Source organism: Babylonia areolata, chromosome 18 (assembly GCF_041734735.1).
Source record: "Babylonia areolata isolate BAREFJ2019XMU chromosome 18, ASM4173473v1, whole genome shotgun sequence".
NCBI lineage: Eukaryota > Metazoa > Mollusca > Gastropoda > Neogastropoda > Buccinidae > Babylonia > Babylonia areolata.
The window spans coordinates 32,366,741-32,387,100 of record NC_134893.1 but is presented as its reverse complement, the minus strand read 5'-3'; the positions used below and the strand labels follow the sequence as shown (position 1 = coordinate 32,387,100).

Genomic DNA, 20,360 nt, shown 5'->3' with positions numbered 1-20,360 from the left:
CACGTAAACCTAACCTAACTCAAGGAAAGTCAATAAACCATACATTATATTCATTGTTTTACGAAGTAGCAATTTCTCCCAGTCTGAATGCCTTGTGTTAGAACACAGAAAAAAAAATGAAGTATATATCATTTACATTGCATTACGACATAACAAACTTCACTTAAAATGTTTTGTAGTGCATATATTTTATAAGTATTTGACGTGTATTTCCTGGTGCTGGACAACACAGATCAAAACATACTTCGTGCTTTGGGGCGTCAAGCATTAAGAGAGAGAGAGAGAGAGAGAGAGAGAGAGACAGACAGACAGACAGACAGACAGATACAGACAGACAGAGACAGAAACAGACACAGAGATGGAGAAAGAGAGAGCGGGGGGGGGAGGAGTGATGAAGAGAGAGAAAGGGAGAGACAGAGAGAGAAGGAGCGAGCGAAAGAATGAACACTGGGTTGTTGTTTTTCATATTGAAGGAAGTCAAATAAGCATACAAGAGCCCTGAGGTACACAGAGAAAATAGAATCCAAATACCACAGAATAACAACAAAGGGATGTAGAAGTACAGACATGACGTTCGGACACACACAAACCCGAACATGAACATACATAACCATGATATTCGCTTTCATGAAAAAAAAAAAAATATATATATATATATATATATTTATTCCAGATGTTGAAATATCTTCTTCTTCTTCTTCTTCGTTCGTGGGCTGCAACTCCCACGTTCACTCGTATGTACACGAGTGGGCTTTTACGTGTATGACAGTTTTCACCCCGCCATGTAGGCAGCCGTACTCCGTTTGGGGGGGAGTGCATCCTGGGTATGTTCTTGTTTCCATAACCCACCGAACGCTGACACGGATTACAGGATCTTTGATCTTCTGCTTGCGTATACACACGAAGGGGGTTCAGGCACAAGCAGGTCTGTACCTATGTCGACCTGGGAGATCGGAAAAATCTCCAACCCTTACCCACCAGGCGCCGACACCGATATTCGAACTCGGGACCCTGAGATTGAAAGTCCAACGCTTTAACCACTAGGCCATTGCGCCCGTCATATAATATATATATGTGTGTGTGTGTGTGTGTGTGTGTGTGTGTGTGTGTGTGTGTGTGTGTGTGTGTGTGTGTGTGTGTGTGTGTGTGTGTGTGTGTGTGTGTCAACCTAACCCTGCCTGCTGCCACTACTGGTGGGGCCGGGGCAGAGGGGAGCGTACAACGAACACGTGGGTTCACCAACAGCTGCGAAAATAGTTATTAACAAAACCGCACCTTATACTTAAGAGAGACGGGGGGGGGGGGATAGAGGGATTAGGGAGGGAATGAGAGAGAGGAGAGAGAGAGGGGGGAGAGGGGGGAGAGAGAGAGGGGAGAGGGGGATTAGGGAGGGAGAGAGAGAGGGGGAAGAGAGAAGGAGGGAAGAAGGATTAGGGAGGGAGAGAGAGGAGGAGGAGAGAGGGAGGCGGAGAGAGAGGGGAAGAGAGAGATTAGGGAGAAAGAGAGAGGAGGAGATAGAGGGGGGAGGAGAGAAGGGGGAGAGAGGGATTAGGGAGGGAGAGAGAGAGGAGGAGAGAGAGAGAGGTAGAGAGGGGGGAGAGAGGGATTAGGAAGGGAGAGAGAGGCGGGGAGAGAGGAGGGGAGAGGGATTAGGGAGGGAGGGAGAGAGAAAGAGACAGACAGAGAGAGATGGGCTTTAAAGACCCGTCACTGAAACCACGTTTTACGAAAGATTTACCGCTCCTCCCCCTTCCCCCCCCTACCCCCAGTCCATCCTCACCACCATCATCACGTGACTGTGTGACATCACGTGACCGTGCGACATCACGTGACTGTGACATCACATGATTCTGTGACATCTCGTGACTGTCTGACATCACTTGACTACGTGACTGTGTGACATCAAGTGACTGTGTGACGACATTATGTGACTGACATCACGTGACTGTATGGCATCACATGACTGAGTGAGTGTTTGTGATGAGTGGCAGCCTTAACCCCGAACAGCACTGCACGGTCAGTTAAGCACAGGTCCCACTGTATCCCTCCTCCCTGGCCAGTGATTTCGCCGGCGGGAGACACACAGTAATTTAGGGCCGTTGGGAAGGAGGGGTTGGGGTTAGGGGGACACTGCACCTACAGAGTGCAGCCAACCCCAGGCAAGCACCGCTGACAGGACGGAGGTTGTTGCTGTTGTCAGACCAGCCACGCGTCGTTCCCTGAGCACACAGCCACGTGGTGATTCGGGGGACACTGCAGCGGCAGGGTGCAGCCTGGCAGAAACCACTGCTGAGAGGATGGATGACGTTGCCTTCCATCTCTCCTTCACACTCTGACAGCATGGGCAGAATAAAGGCAGCTCAGCTGTTTTAGGTAAAAGTAATCAAATAAGCTAGGAGTCCAATCTGGATAAACATACGAACAAACACTTGCAAGCACGCGCAGGTTAGGTGTGTGTGTGTGTGTGTGTGTGTGTGTGTGTGTGTGTGTGTGTGTGTGTGTGTGTTGTGTGTTTGTGTGTGTGTGTGTGTGGTGGCGGGGGTCAGGAGGGGAGGGAGGCGTACATGTCCATGCGTGTAAAAGGGAGTGGGTAGAGGGGGTGGGTAGTAGAAGAGGGAGTAGGAGAGTACGCGCGCGCATGTGGTGCACGCGCGTGTGTGTATGTGTGTGAGTGTGTGTGTATGTGTGTGTGTGTGTGTGCGTGTGTGTGTGTGCGTCTGTGTGTGTGCGTCTGTGTGTGTGCGTGTGTCTGTGTGCGTGTGTGTGTGTCTGTGTCTATGTGTGGGGGTGTGAGTGTTCATGATACATACATATAAAGTAAATGTCAGACACCCAAGCTGAATGAAACAAAACAAAACACACACACACACACACACACACACACACACACACACACACACACACACACACACACACACACACACACACACACAAACGAGTTGTACAAAGACAGAATGAAGGGGTGGGGTTGGTGACAGGGTTCTAGAACAAATAAACCCCCAGAAAGAGAATGACATTCATTTCCCACCAACATCGAACTGAGAGTGTTGCTGACAATGGCGCTGTTTCACTGATTCTGACAGAACACACAGACAAGGTGATGTTTCATCCCAATGCCTTCATCCCCAAGACACAGAGAGAGGGAGCCCCATACTTCCACAAATGGTGGACATGATGATGGAACTGTCTCTGCTTAACTTCGTTTGCTGTGTTTGCTCACACAATATTCAAAAGCTGTAGAATACACACGCACACACGCGCGCGCGCGCGCGCGCGCACGCACGCACGCACGCACGCACGCACGCACGCACACACCCATGGGCAGACACCCAGCAATGTACGCGCACTCACAAACACACGTCAACACACACACACACACACACACATACACACACACACACATACACATACACACACACACACACACACACACACACACACACACACACACACAGACGTGACACTTCAAAGCACGTGAATTACCTTTAATACTGTGTGAATCATCTACGTCATAAATCACAGAGAGAGACAGACAGACAGACAGAGAGACACAGAGAGAGAGAGACATAAAGAGACACACACAGAGACAGAGAGAGACAGACAGACACACAGAGACAGAGACTGACCGACAGACACAGGCGCTTATACAAACACAGAGGAGACAGACAGCCAGACACACAGACAGACACACAGACACATAGACAGACACACGGACACGCAGGAAAAGGACACAGCGAGTGACAGAATAAGCTTTCTCTTCCAGTCATCCGACCCAGGAAGCAAAAGGTCTGTTAATTGATTCCACGGGCATTTGTCATAAATCAGTCTCTCTTTGACTCTCGGCACAATGATAACCCAGAAAGAGTAGCTGGCTGTCCAATTAATCACGCGAACAGAAAGATGCTGCTAACTCATTCGTGAAAAAAAACAAAAAAAAAACGTTGAAAATGACCAGGGCGACAAACACCTTCCTGTTTCGCTCAAGCTGTACCTTTGACATAATTTCATAACCGTATCGCACAGAGACAGACAGACAGAGGGGTGGAGGGGGAGGGGGTGGGGCAGAGAGAGAGGGGGGGGGGGGGTAAGGAGAGAGACAGAAAGGAGAGAGAGAGGGAGTCATGTTTTGTTCATTTATTTCATTTAAAAATTCCCTGTTCCTAGTGTTTACTATATTTCCACCAGTCTGCACCCATCCACGCCACACAATTCTTCACTCATAATCAGTATCAGTAGCTCAAGGAGGCGTCACTGCGTTCGGACAAATCCACATACGCTACACCACATCTGCCAAGCAGATACCTGACCAGCAGCGTAACCCAACGCGCTTAGTCAGCCCTTGAGAAAAAAAAAAGAAAAAAGAGAGAAGAAAATGAATATCTAAATTATTTTTTTAAAGATAATAATAATGACAATAATTTTTTTTTTAATATAAAATGAAAATAGAATGAACAGACAATAATGATAATAAATAAACAAATAAGGAAATAAATGTGAAACACACACACACACACACACACACACACACACACACACACACACACACACACACACACACACACACACACACACATCTCCTACGTTGTATCCAGAATGTAAATGGCCGACATATAAAGATACATTGGGAAGTGATCACTTACCGATCATCATGACTTTGAATGAAACTCAAAGACCTTCAGAATTTCAAAAAGACAAAGTTCCAAGATAGAACTATAAAGATGCTAACTGGGAGAAATTCGAAAGTATGCTTGCTAGTTATAACACAGAGTTCATAAACATAAATATGGATACATTATATTCCTTCTTTACTGACATCATTTTACAAGCTGCCGACATATCAATTCCAAAATACAATTCACTTAAATCAAGCAAGCATTCAGGAAATATTTGGTGGGCACCAGTCTATGAAGCAGCAGTAGATAATAAAAAATCTAAATTTATAACTTATCTGAACAACAAATCACCAGAGAATCTTATTGAAAAGAAAAAGGCAAACCATCATAGCAACATGGTCATTGCACAGGCAAAAAGACAGTATTGGTCTTCCTTCTGTAATAGGGAGATTTCTGATTATAAAGATACTAAAAAGGTATGGAAAAAGTTTAATGAAATGAAAGAAGGTATAAATTTGCCATCTTGTCCTATTAAGATAAAAGACAAAGATTTTCCGTCCAATGTAGAGAAGGCAGAAACATTTGTAGAAATGTTCTCGGAGTCTATGCGATTGGAAGGTCTCTCACTTAAAACCAGAAAACACAGAACCGAAGAGGAAAGCAAAAGGGATTATACAGATCCAAGTCCTGATAACAGTCAGTACATCAATGCTCCACTCACACTCAACGAGGTTAAAGAAGCATTAGTATCCCTCCCTAAAAAGAAAACATCTGTAGGACTTGATGCAGTCTCAAATGAGATGCTGAGACATTTACCAGAAAATTTTGTTTTTTTATTGTTTGAGATTTTTCAAAAGTGCTGGATTGATGGTTTAATGCCAGCACAATGGAAACCGTCTATTGCGATACCAGTTCATAAACAAACAAAATGCAAAACAGATAAGAGCAGCTGCAGGCCAGTTGCACTAACATCACATACTGGTAAACTAATGGAAAGAATAATTTTGAGAAGCTGATGTACTATTGTCATAAAAATAAGATTATCCCAATTAACCAAGCAGGCTTTCAGAGAGGTAGATCTGTAATTGATAATTTGGTAAAACTTACAACACATGCAAAACAACAATTCGCTAGAAGGAAAAACGTTCTTGCAACTTTTTTGATGTGAAGAAAGCCTATGATCAAGTTTGGCATGCAAAGTTACTCTTTAAACTGAAATCTGTTGGCTTTTCAGGACATATCTATGATTATATCAAAGATTTCCTGCCTGAAAGAAGTATACAGGTACGGATCGGGAATACGTACTCGAATCCTAAGACTCTTCACATGGGATTACCCTAAGGTTCTGTTATTGCCCCTGTTCTATTTAATATCTTGTTGAATGACTTACCCAAACACTTATCAAAAGATGTGATCCTAGTGCAATACGCAGATGATATATGTATGTGGATGAATGTAACTACGAAACGGAATACATCCAAAAGGGCTTTAAACTATATCAAGAAAATATACCAAAGAAAAATAGATAGATTAAATAGATATACTGCTGATAATGGTCTTACATTATCATCAGAAAAAAACACACATTATGCTTTTTAACAATGGTACAAACCCAGAAGAGTTACCAACATTTAAGATTAAAAATGAGACAATTCAGTATAAAGATACTGTTAAGTTTTTAGGGTTGATACTTACTTCAAAACTAACTTGGAATAACCATATTGAATATATAATAACAAAAGCAAGAAAATCTTTAAACTTACGCAAAATTGTGAGTAAACAGTACTGGGGACAAGATACAACGATTTTGAAACATTTATCATCATCAGTTATTCGATCCAAACTATCCTATGGACAAGAATTCTTTTTCAATGCTCCAAAATATTTGCAAAAGAAACTTCAAAGCATAGACTGTAAAGCATATAGACTTGCCCTTGGTGTAACTTTCCATGCATCGACCCTCGGAACATACAAAGAAATAGGAGTACTACCTTTAGGTGAATACCGAAACCTCGCATGTGCTAAATACGTATTGAGAAGCTCAACAACTGAAAATTATACATCAGAGGAAGTAAAAATTACATCCGAAAACAACCTCCCCAAAAGAGCTAAACACATATATTATTTAACACCCATTGGCACGTTTGTGTCAAACCTGTTCGAAAAGTCTTAAATTAATTCAGATGACGTAGACACACGGAAGACCGTAAGTCCATACCCCATCTGGGAGATGAATAAAGCACATTTTGATGTTAATCACACTGACATGAAAAAGAATGGAAATCCGAATATCATGGCAACGGAAGTCCGAGTACACCTTCAAAATAGATACTGTGATCATTTACAGATCTACACAGACGGCTCACTATTAGACAATGGCCAAGCAGGTTCAGCTTTCGTTATACCAAAACTGAAAACGGAAAGATCATACTATATTGGTAAAAATCGTTCAATATTCACTGCTGAACTTACTGCTGTTCTTATGGCTCTAAATCATATTCTTGATCTTCCAATTTGCCTTCTACAAGTCTTGTTTTGCGTTGATTCCAAATCTGTATTATGTGCTTTAAACTCATCAAATTGTAAGAACAATCCAAAATCATAATAGAAATCAGCCACATTTTACATCTTTAAAGCTTGAAAGGAACACATATTACGTTTTGCTGGGTTCCTTCACATCTTGGTATTCTCTACAATGAATGGGCTGACAGGGCTGCAAGAAAAGGTGCAAAAAACGAACAGGGAACCATAGAACTTTATGTGCCACTGTCTGTACAAGTGGGTTATCGAATACTAGAAAAAAACATCGTGGAACAAAGTCAGAGAATTATATCAGGAAAACGGCAAAGCTTTTAACCATAGTGTAATTAATGTTCAACAACCGGGAACTATCAATCAGTCAAATACATACGGTAATTCAATAAGAGTAAGGCAGATTCATACATTATCAAACAGGATAAAACTAAACGCTTTTATAACTAAGTTCAGCAAAGATGTCAGATGCATATGTGGAGAACATATATCTAGCAACCATATAATATATAATGTCAGAATCCAAAATGTTTTTTGCCAGACTTCACCAAAAGTTCTTTTCAATGTGTTATTAACAATTCCAATATGTTATTTGTTGTTGCAGAAGGTTTGCTGCGTAGTCCAATAGGACATTTGTTATAGTTGTTTGATGTTGGCGTTTATATCGTTTCCATTTTCCCTAGCGTTGTCTCTCCCTATTCACCCTCCACACATACACACACTTTTACACCCCACACCCCCACCCCCCACAACCCCTACCGGGTTTTTTTTTGTTTGTTTGTTTTTTTTTTCCGTCTAATATCACTTCAAGTGGAAAGACGTTAAACTGAAGACCACACACACACACACACACACACACACACACACACACACACACACACACACACACACACACACACACACAGGCTGCCACTGATTGGCTGCAAGAGGGGTGGGAAAAGATCCCTGATCCCACATGGCTCTCCTGCCACATGTGTACACTTACAGACTCATGCACGCGCGCGCGCGCGCACACACACACACACACACACACACACACACACACACACACACACACACACACACACACACACAGAGGCTGCCACTGATTGGCCGCAAGAGGGGAGGGAAAAGATCTCTGATGCCAGGAACGTGGCGTCTAACGTGTTACTCAGTCTATTGTATTTGGAAAATCCCACAGCGACTTTTCCGTTCTGAAGAAATTTGCGCAATGTTGGTTTGGAAATGATGGCCAATATTCGTTTGATTTGCAAAGCATCGTGCTCTGCCTTTCATGATAGACTTACGGCAGCTCCCTCTCTCTGCCTTTATTTCTTTGAGGCGATCTATGGTGTGATGGCTTTGTACCTGTTCGTTTTGGTATTCTTTGACTTTTCTGAGGATTTCCGATTTTCCTGGATGTAGGCCGCTCGTTGTTGTTGCGTTACCAGCAAGTCTGTCAGCTCGCTCATTTCCCTTAACACCTGCATGTCCCGGGCAGTATGACCATGTAAGATTTTTTAATCTGAAAGTTGCGCATTGCCTCATGCCACTCTGGGCTTCCCATTCCATTTTCAGTTTTCTGTGTGAGGTTCATTGAGTCCGTTAGAATCATGGCATGTTGGTTTCCAGGCATATGGATAGATGATAGCCACTAGAGGGCATGTGTCACAGCTTTAACTTCCATCGTTAGGCTGGAGGTTGTGACTTTGTAGGCAGCATTCTCTTCCCTGGTTGTTTTTCCATTAATTTTTGTTTCGCAGTGAACCCACAACCGGATTGGTCTTTGGTTACTGAGCCATCTGTGTATATGGTGATGTCCTCTTCTTTACTGTTTTCTTCTATGAGCAGCTTCACTTTTGCATCAGTTTTGCCTTCTGGCCATTCCCGACAATGTCTTCCTAGAGTGGGTGAAATGACTGTGTTGAACAGATGATTGAGGTTTTCGGGGTTTTCCCCTCATTCTTTTGTTTCTTTCAGGTCTTGTAGTCGGCATACTAGCTGGATTGTGTCGTCTGTTTTCCCCATCCATGATCTTCCTCGTCCTAGACGGCTGCCTTTTGGTCCTTGACTGCATCATGCAGTGGGTTTTGAGGGTTTTCTATCTGACTAGGGTAATTGAAATCTCACACTCTGACTCTTCTGTGTGTGTGTGTGTGTGTGTGTGTGTGTGTGTGTGTGTGTGTGTGTGTGTGTGTGTGTGCGTGTGTGTGTGAGAGAGAGAGAGAGAGAGTGCAGGATACAGACATTGAGACAGAGACACAGAGAGACTAATTCTCTTCTTTCTCCATTCTTCTATATCAAGCACTCGACCTAATACTGAGCTATATACGGAGTTAAGTGCACAGGTATAAGAACTTATTTTCGTCTTCCTCCCAGTGACGCAGATTTTTTTTCCTGCTGCCCCATTATCTGTACCATTTCATTGGCATTACTCCCACGCCGCTCATTCTGAGTCGCCGCCCATACACGACAACACCCGGGCTAGTCACTCACAGACTCAACGAGGGCAGTCCACAAGGAACTATCGATGTTAGGTTGCCAGCAGGCCACACACCAGAACAGGCCCCGCACTTCTGCTGAGTCAGAAGGGGGGGGTGTTCAGCGGTGCCTGTTCTGATTCAGCCTGCGTTCACCATGTGCGCGCGCGCGTGTGTGTCTGTATGTGTGTGTGTGTGTGTGTGTGTGCGCGCGCGCGCGCGCATCTGCATGCTTGTGTGAGTACACATGCGTATGTGAGTGCGCACATGTTCACTGAAAGTGGCGCGTTTTTCTTCTTTTTCTTCTTCTTCGTCGTCGTATTATTGTCATCATCATCATCATCATATTGGTAGTAGTAGTAGTAGTAGTAGTAGTAGTAGTATCATCATCATCATTAGTATTATCATCATCATTATCATCATCATCATCATTACTATTATTATTGTTTCTACTCTGCTTTCCATGTGTCCTCCATTTATATTTAACTTATCCACTAACTTTGCATCGTTATTTTTCATTTCGTTTCAATTTTGCTGTTTCACATCACCCAAAGGTAGGCTCCGATGGCCTGATCATCGCGTTCAGCACTGGTCAGATATCTTGCTTCATCATGCAGATGCGGTGTGGGCTACATGAACCACACCTCCTTGAAAGTGAAAGTGAAAGCGAAAGTGAAAGTGAAAGTGAAATTAAATCACCAGAATTAATGAATGCATGTCACCGCCTACTAAGTCCCCTTATGACGACAAAAAATGTTTGGTCTGGTCGCGGAGACAAGACTTAAATTAGCGAGCCTTACAGAATGGAGAGCACCACCACGTCCCTCCAATGACAACCCCCCCCCCCCCCGATGACCCTCCCCCTTCTGCCCCCACCCCACCCCCTGCCACCCCACCCTCCTCCCTCATCCTTGCCCCCACACCCTCTATATCTCTCTCTGACCTTTTCCAACTCTCCCTCTCTACCTCGCCCTCTTTTGGTCTTTGAGTTTCTTTGCGTAGTGTGTTGGGGGGAGGTTGTTAGTGTGTGTGTGTGTGTGTGTGTGTGTGTGTGTGTGTGTGTGTGTGTGTGTGTGTGTGTGTGTGTGTGTGTGTGTGTGTGTGTGTGTGCACGCGCGATTATGGCTGAAATAGATAACGTCTAAACCAAACGAAATTCCCCCCAAATACCTAAAATAAATTGGTGGGTACTTGCTTCGCAGCATTAGAAAAATGTATTATATTCTTTTCAATCTTGACTGTTGTTCTTTCACTCAAACCATCACTTTTTTCCCTTCCTCTAACAGCTATGAGAAAGCCTCACAAAATTTGAACGGGGGCAAATACTTCGTCCAAAAATGAAAAAAAGCGAAGATGAATAATCAAGTAAAATCTTTCCCGTGTATAAAGTAAATGGAACTTGATGAGTGCTCAGTTTTTCTTTATTTGTTTGTATGTTTGTTCTCTTGCGCCCACTGGTTCGTCTGCAGACACTGATCGTTTTTATTCGTTCTATTATTTCATTGTTTTTATTGTTTACTCGTTATGTTTTGGAGTGATATGTTTTCGCCCATGCAAGCAGACGTGACCCATTTTAAAAGTGCTGACAAGACATTCTGCGATCGATATGTTATGTCGGTGAACTGTCTCAGTATCTATATGTCTGCACTGTATGTTTTGTTTTGATTGTTTTGCATTTCTTCTTTTTTCCGATCCTCTGTGTGTCTGTATGTCTGTGTCTGTGTCTCTGTCTCTCTCTGTTGTTGTTGTTGTTGATTTCCCTCGGGGTGTGTGTGTGTGTGTGTGTGTGTGTGTGTGTGTGTGTGTGTGTGTGTGTGTGTGTGTGTGTGTGTGTGTGTGTGTGTGTGTGTGTGTGTGTGTGTGTGTTACTCGCTTCCGTTTCGTAAAGAAATGAGCTATGTTGTGTCTCTCAGTTTGACGCTGTGTTATCCTTATGCATTATACATGTATGTATTGAGTACAACAACATTTATATGTGGATCTCTTAGAACAGCGGCAGATATGTAAGTCGGCCAAAGTGCTAATATCTTCACCGTTGGAAAATAAAGATTCATTCATTCATTCATTCATTCATTCTCCCTGTCTCTGTCTCTCTCTCTTTCCGTCAGAAAACAAAATAAATTATAATTACATCTCAACAGAAACGACAAAACATAGCATCACCTGAGCCCTCTGTACGATTCAGTAATATTCTTATTGATGAAGTTGATACTTTAAAAAACAACATAGGAGTTACAATTCACTGTAATATTTCCCGGTCAACCCATATTGATAGTTTGTGCACGCGCAGTTCTCAAAAGTCATTCCTGCTATCAAACATAAAAAAACCCGACCAGGACCTTAATGCACATGATTATTTTTCATCATGCATTTATTCAATCACTTACTGGTTATGCCTTAATACTATATTACCAGTGCAGTGCCAATACAATCAAACCACAAGCTAGAATCCATTAGCAAGCTCTTAATATTGCACTAACAAAATCTACTAGTCTAACAGGTGAAGGCTACTTATTTCTGGACGATGTTCCCTTAATGTACAAGTTACAGTAGAATGAGGCAGTAACGATGTATCGAATAAAAAAAATAGCTTTGTTTCTCCTGCATTAACTGTAAGCTTTCCCCAAGTCAGTCATGAAGTTACAAAGATATACAGTTATCCGTAAACCCAGAATAAACCTATCTGAAACCTCGAGAGAGACACTGTGGAACTCTTTGCCAAAGAATATCAATGATTAAAGCAGCATTTACCTTTAAGTCAGCTTACAAAACAATGACTATTTCAGACATGAAAAAGTTCAGTGAACACAGCCTGTGATAATCATACTTTGCTCATTTTTAATCGATTTGTCAGCTTGAATTTCCATTCCCACCTTATGATTTCAATATCTATGTTTGACATTGTACATTCAGGATCCGACGGCAGTGAGAATGACATGTCTTCCCCGACACCCTTTCTTTATCCACCTCTTTGTGATTTATATAACAGTTATTGCATTCACACTGACCCTAACCTTAAACAAAACAAAAGAGTCTAAAGGGCGGTAGGACTTCTTCTTCTTCTTCATTCGTGGGCTGCAACTTCCACGTTCACTCGTATGTACGCGAGTGGGCTTTTACGTGTATGACCGTTTTTATCCCGCCATGTAGGCAGCCATACTCCGCTTTCGGGGGTGGCGGTAGGACAGAAAGAGAGGGTTTTAAATGCCTGTGCTTCTTCTTCTTCTTCTTCTTCTTCTTCTTCGTTCGTGGGCTGAAACTACCACGTTCATTCGTATGCACACGAGTGGGCTTTTACGTGTATGACCGTTTTACCCCGCCATGTAGGCAGCCATATTCTGTTTTCGAGGAGGTGCATGCTGGATATGTTCTTGTTTTAGACACCTACTGAATGGTGACACGGACAACAGGATCTTTAACGTAACTGTTTAATCTTCTGCTTACGTATACACACGAAGGGGGTTCAGACACTAGCAGGTCTGCACATATGTTGACCTGGGAGATCGGAATAATCTCCACCCTTTACCCACCAGGCGTCGTTCGAGATTCGAACCCGGGACCCTCAGATTGAAAAGTCCAACGCTTTAACCACTCGACTATTGCGCCCGTCAAATGCCTGTACTGACATGGAGCTTATGAAAATCTCCTGACATCAGTTAAACACACACACACACACACACACACACACACACACACACACACAAAGAAAGCTAATTTCTGTGGCTACGCAACATGATGCAAGGGCTTTGCACACAAAAAAAAAAAAAATCTCCATGGAACTGTTGAGGGAGGAAGACAGAGGGGATGGGGGGGAGGGACACGAATAAAGGATGGACTGGCATTACTGCAGAATGGACAACCATTTGCAGAGACCCAGGTTTTGACACACAACCGACAGACCTGGAGGAATCTGGTGAATAGTTCCTCTGTGCGGCATCCCAGTGACTTTACAGAGTTGAGGGAGGAAGAGGAGGAGGAGGAGAAAAAAAGAAGAAGAAGGAAGAGGAGAAGAAGAAGAAGGATGAGGAGGAAGAAGAAGAAGGAGGGGGAGGAGGAAGAAGAAGAAGGAGGAGGAGGAAGAAGAAGGAGGAGAAGAAGAAGATGAAGAAGAAGAAGGAAGAGGAGAAGAAGAAGGATGAGGAGGAAGAAGAAGAAGAAGGGGGAGGAGGAAGAAGAAGAAGGAGGAGGGGAAAAAGAAGGAGGTGGAGGAGGAAGAAGAAGGAGGAGGAGAAGAAGAAGAAGAAGAAAAAGGAGGAAGAAGAAGTAGGAGGAGGGGGGAGGAGGAGGAAGAAGAAGGAGAAGATGAGAAGGAAGAAGGAGAAGAAGGAGGAGGAGAAGGAGGAAGAAAAAGAAGAAGTAGGAGGAGGAGGAAAAAGAAGAAGAAGGAGGAGGAGGAGGAGGGAGAAGAAGGAGGAGGAGGAGGAGGGAGAAGAAGAAAAAGAAGAAGAAGAAGGAGGAGGAGGAGGAGAACTATTCACAGCAGAAAGGCCAGTCAGCGGAAACGTCCCAGACATTTTGCTGCAGAACCAGACATGGGGTGACAGGGGTGTGGACGCCCCCCTTCCGCACGGCCATGGCAACAAGTATACATACACGTGCATGCATGGGCACACACACACACACACACACACACACACACACACACACACACACACACACAGAGAGAGAGAGAGAGAGAGAGGAGAGAAGACAGACAGACAGAAAGAGACAGAGGAAGGTATAGAGAGACAGAGAGAGCATGCCCACGAACGTATGCGTACAGAACACACACACACACACACACACACACACACACACACACACACATACATACATACACACACACGCGCGCGCGCAGAAAGAGAGAGAGAGAGAAAGAAAGAAAAAAGAAAGAAAGACAGAGAGAGAAAGAATGAAAGAGTGAGAGAGAGAGAGAGAGAGAAGAAAGACAGAGAGATAGAGAGAGAAAGAAAGACAGACAGACAGACAGACAGACAGACAGAGAGAAAGAAAGAAGATCCAGGAATAGTTATGTGGACGAACGTAGTAAATAAATTTCTAATTGGAGCCGTGCACTCCAGATTTAGCTCGGCATTATGTTGACGGCTGAACTGGGGACAGACAAAAGACGAAGAAAGAAAGAAAGAAAGGAAGTAGGAAGGAAAGAAGGATATGAAGGAAATAACACACTTGCCTTTCATCGAGATCCTCTCTCTCTCTCTCTCTCTCTCTCTCTCTCTCTCTCTCTCCCCCACCCCCCTTAAGAAGAGATGTTACAAAGAATAAATGGAATTCACAGTTTATAACAGAATCCCATGACCCCATACCTAATTTGTCATGTATTTGTTTTGGGATTTTTTAAGTGATTGTGTAGACTTTTCTCTCAAAGATAAGAAGGAACAAAACACAAAGAGAGAGAGGGAGAGAGCAGAGGCAACAGCAGCACTAGCAGCACAATCATCAGCTCTTTGGGGTTTTTTTTTTTTTTTTTGGGGGGGGGGGTTTCATTAGATCGATATCATCCGAACTTTTGCCATGTTTCGTGAGAAACCAAAAGCCATTGTCTTTGCAGATCAGGCGTCTGATTGAACGAGGACGCTGTCGGAGCCAATTGTGTTGTCTTAATTGGACAGGGTGCTTTTGGTGCTAATTGTGTTGTCTTAATTGGACGAAGATGCTTTTGGAGCTGATAGTGTTGTCTTGATTGGACGTAGACGCTTTTGGAGCTAATTGTTTTGTCTTGGTTGGACAGGATGCTTTTGGAGCTAATTGTGTTGTCTTGGTTGAACGAAGACGCTTTTGGAGCTAATTATGTTGTCTTGGTTGGACGAAGACGCTTTTGGAGCTAATTGTGTTGTCTTGGTTGGACAGGATGCTTTTGGAGCTAACTGTAATTTCTTGGTTGAACGAAGACGCTTTTGGAACTAATTGTGTTGTCTTGGTTGAACGAAGACGCTTTTGGAACTAATTGTGTTGTCTTGGTTGGACTAAGACGCTTTTGGAGCTAATTGTGTTGTCTTGATTGGACGAAGACGCTTTTGGAGCTAATTGTGTTGTCTTGGTTGGATGAAGACGCTTTTGGAGCTAACTGTGTTGTCTTGATTGGACGAAGACGCTTTTGGAGCTAATTGTGTTGTCTTGATTGGACGAAGACGCTTTTGGAGCTAATTGTGTTGTCTCCTGGCTGGTTTCCAAAACTTTCTGGGTTTTCTCAGATATGATGGTGTGGATACATCAAGAAACAATATGTCATTCTTTTCACTCTCTCTTTCTTGATATCGTATTGTCTCTGCATGGGTGTGTGCGTGCGCGCGCGCGCGTGTATGTGTGTGTGTGACTAATGAATAGCAAAATAAAATTCCGATTATTCATTTTGTGCTCGTGTCTTTGTTGTTTTCTCCTTCATTCAAAATGCAAAATCCCCAACAGGATAAATCAATTCCTACCCCCCGAGAGCCATGAATAAGCGGAAGCATTCTATGGGGCAAACTTCTTCGTTCAAAAATAGCATAAGCATTTAAAAAAAAAAAAAAAAATCTTTTTGCAAGAGTGATCGCTTTGTTTGATTTCATTTTCTTTCTGTGCTTTCGTGTTGGTTTGTTCTGAATCACTAGCTAAAATAATTAATCTTATATGCTGTTTTTGCTTGTTTATCGCAAAAGTAGTTCGTTCATTTGTGTTGGTTTGTTCATTTTTGTTTGTTAGTTTGTTTATTTTGTTTCTTTGTTTTTGTTCCTTTTTTTTTATTTTCTCCCCTCTGTAAATGAATACTTAAACAGAAAACGAGTACAAAAGAGTAAATGTTTCAAAAGAGCTGAGAAAGCATACTACGATCAATATCTTTGTTAACTATGATAATGTCTGTCTTCTTGGGTTATTTTCGTTTTCTTTTGCGTTCTCTCTCTCTCTCTCTCTCTCTCTCTCTCTCTCTCTCTATCTATCTATCTATCTATCTATCTATCAATCTATCAATCTCGTTGCGTGGGTGTTTGGTGAGTATGTTTGTGTAGGGAGAGAGGGAGGGAGGGAGGGAGAGAGAGAGAGAGAGGAGAGAGAGAGAGAACGACAGACAGAGAAGGAGCGTAAGCATTCAGATAGACAGGGAGACAACAAATAGACTGACACGCAAATAAAGGGATGTGAGAGAGAGAGGGAGAGAGAGAAAGAGAGGGAAGAGAGAGAGAGTGAGAAAGAAAAAGACAGGGTGGGGAAACAGAAGACACAAACATGAAGACTACGACACAGAGCGCTGAAAGCAAGCAGACATCAAACAGACGGAGAAAAGTAAGAAATACAAAGAATCAATCGAAGGATTCAAATGAACAAAGTCAAAGAAAAACAGAAGAAAACAAACCAGTCCAAAGGGCAACAGCAGGACTGGGCGACTGGGTTTCACTGTGTACCATGGAGTGTTCACAGCACAAAGGGCAGGGTTTCACTGTGTGTGTACCATGGAGTGTTCACAGCACAAAGGGCAGGGTTTCACTGTGTGTGTACCATGGAGTGTTCACAGCACAAAGGGCAGGGTTTCACTGTGTGTGTACCATTGAGTGTTCACAGCACAAAGGGCAGGGTTTCAACGTGTGTGTACCATGGAGTGTTCACAGCACAAAGGGCAGGGTTTCACTGTGTGTGTACCATGGAGTGTTCACAGCACAAAGGGCAGGGTTTCACTGTGTGTGTACCATGGAGTGTTCACAGCACAAAGGGCAGGGTTTCACTGTGTGTGTACCATGGAGTGTTCACAGCACAAAGGGCAGGGTTTCACTGTGTACAATGGTGTGTCCACAGCACAAATAGCAGGGTTTCCCAGTGTCTGTACCAGCTGGTCTTTTTTTCATCTTCTGGTGATTTGCCTGCTGTGACCGTGAGTAATGACGTACATATATTCAATATTGTTAGTATATGCTTGCGTTGCGTACCTGAGTACTTCATATGCTCATAGTATATTTTTGATTTGGTTGCTTTTACGCCAAGTGTCTGTAAAGTAGATTTATTAGTGGTGTGTGTGTGTGTGTGTGTGTGTGTGTGTGAGTGTGTGTGTGTGTGATGTATCATTTTCTTGTGATGTGAATGTGGGAGGTGAATTGTTTTATCTCAATTGTATCATCATGTCTTCAAAATGTTATTTATCTTTTTTTTCTTTATTTTTTTACTGTAAAGCGTGGTGAGCCTGATCTTAAAAGTAGGCAACCGAACTACATAAACTTCTACATTATCATTGTTATCATTATTCTCATTATTATTGTTAATTTCTTTTATTGATAATAATGTTATCATCATCATCATCACAAACACACACACACACACACACACACACACACACACATACACGCACACACACACGCACGCACGCACGCACACACACACATACAAGCATGCTCACGCGCACGCATGTACACACACACACACACACACACGTGCGCGCAAAAAAAAAACAAAAAAAAAGATACAAACTAACTTGGGATAAGTGATGAGAGATATGTTTTTCAATACAGACCCTGAAAAGAACCATTAACACACAGGAAAAGAGTTGCTTGACACATAAATATCCCCTTATAGACCCATTACGTCTTGCAGTGCACACTGTTCGAGACATCACTTGATGACATTAAGGAGTTTTGATCGCAACAAGCGCAAAAGCTAGAGGTGTTCGAGTGAGAAGAAGAAGATAAACAACAACAAGAACAACAACACAGAGAAATCTGTTGTAACAAAAAAAAAAAGAGCAATACAAATATGTGGAGTGATGGCCTAGAAGGAACGTGTCCGCCAAGGAAGCGAGAGAATCTGAGCGCGCTGGTTCAAATCTCGGCTCAGTCGCCGATATTTTCTCCCCCTCTACTAGACCTTGAGCAGTGGTCTTGACGCTAGTCATTCGAACGAGACGATAAACCGAGGTCCCGTGTGCAGCATGCACTTAGCGCACGTAAAAGAACCCACGGCAACAAAAGGGTTGACCCTGGCAAAATTCTGTAGAAAAATCCACTTCGATAGGAAAATCAAATAAAACTGCAGGCAGGAAAAAAAAATTTAAGGGTTGTGCTCTCAGTGTAGCGACGCGCTCTCCCTGGGGAGAGCAGCCCAAATTTCACACAGAGAAATCTGTTGTGACAACAACAAAAAAAGAGAAATACAAATACAACAACAACGACCACAACAACAACATCAAGAACAAGAACAAGAAGAACAAGAAGAAGCAGAAGAAGAACAAGTACAGAAACCATAAGAAGAAGGAGAGCCACGCAGCAACATGTGTATGTTGGCAAATGTGTAATTTTATCATCTCTTTTTGCAAAGCGTTCTCAGCCTTCGTTAGAGATGAGGCGCTACGTGAATTCTTCTTCTTCTTCTCCTTCTTCTCGTCGTCGTCGTCGTTGTTGTTGTTGTTGTTGTTATCATCATCATGGTTTTCATCATTATCATCATAAGTAGTAGTAGTAGTTGGAGTAGAAGTGTCATCTTCAACTTCATTATCAGTTTTACCATTACCATTATTATTCTTATTATTCTTACAATTATCATCTTATCAATATCATCATCATCATCATCATCATCATTGTGATTGTGATTGCACGAGCGTGGCGTTTGAATTACACCCAGGACAAATAAACTGAAAACTAAATTAAACTCAAAACTCACAAAACCACCACCACCAACTACAACAACAGAGAAACAAAGACTCCCCATACCTGACAGTCCTCAGGATGTAGGGCAGCTCCGAGCTGAGGGATTTCCGTATCAGCCCGTCCATCCCGGCCTTGTGACGTCAGCACACACAGCACAACGTCATCAGCATCACGTCACCACACTGCTCAACTCTCAGTGTTGGTGAGGCCTTTCAAGGGTTCTCTGACTGATTAAAAGGTAGAACAATTAGTGCTCACTCTGACAGTGTTGGTGGGGCCTTTAAAGGGTTATCAGGATAATCAAAAGGTAGAACTACCAGTGTTCACTCTGACAGTGTTAGTGAGGCCTTTCAAGGGTTCTCAGAATAATCAAAAGGTAGAACTATCAGTTGAAAGAGTTTGACAAATGACCTAACCGGTAGGCTGGAATACGCATCACTTTGTAACAGTGTTTTCAACAAAATCTTCAGCGTCAGACAATCTCACCTAGACCTTGTTACACAGCACTTGTCAAAAGTCGAACTGAGGGCTTACAACACATGTAATCACTTTAGAATAATCAACACTATCTTTCAGAATTCATCGGGCAGCACACTCTTCACTTTACAATGTCGATCATCCACAATCAGCGATCTCTTCAACACTCGTTATAAATCCCACCGCTGCCTTACAACAGTGCTTTTGTCGAACAGTCTAGCTGAGGCTTCAAAACATCTCCAATGGCTTTTAAAATAAAAAACAAGCAAACAAACAAAACCGGCAGTGTCTTCCTTTTAGTGTTCATGGGGCAGTCTCAGGAGGGTTTTGATGACAATGCAGCACTGTACTTGACAACGTTGGACAGTCTCGCTGAGGTCTTAAACACCTCCTTCCACAATACGCCTTCAGTACCTCTTCAGCGTTCGTCAGAAAATGTCAGTGAGGCCTTATCACACAACTTCTGTCAAACACTGTACCTGAGGCTTCACAACACCCTGTAATCACTTACAACTAATCAACAGCATGTTTGAAGTTCTCACGATGGGGTTTTTGATGACAACACGTGTTTTACTTCAGTGACAGCGGTGCTTACAGTGTCACTGGGGTGTTAATTAACAACACACGTGCATCAGCCGGGAGGAAATCTCAGCGTTTTTTGGGTTGTTGTT

General features: G+C 42.9%; 1 protein-coding gene across 1 annotated transcript in view; it reads right to left on the bottom strand.

Annotated features, from left to right (window-relative positions):
• The window catches only part of LOC143291939 (caspase-3-like), a 68,475-nt gene extending 48,645 nt beyond the window's left edge, over nucleotides 1-19,830 (bottom strand). Inside the window, exon 1 of the mRNA XM_076602083.1 lies at nucleotides 19,276-19,830. Within this exon, the coding sequence (XP_076458198.1) occupies nucleotides 19,276-19,337 (62 nt within the window). The 5' untranslated portion in view covers nucleotides 19,338-19,830. The remainder of the gene's footprint in view (nucleotides 1-19,275) is intronic.
• Nucleotides 19,831-20,360: the final 530 nt, after the last annotated feature.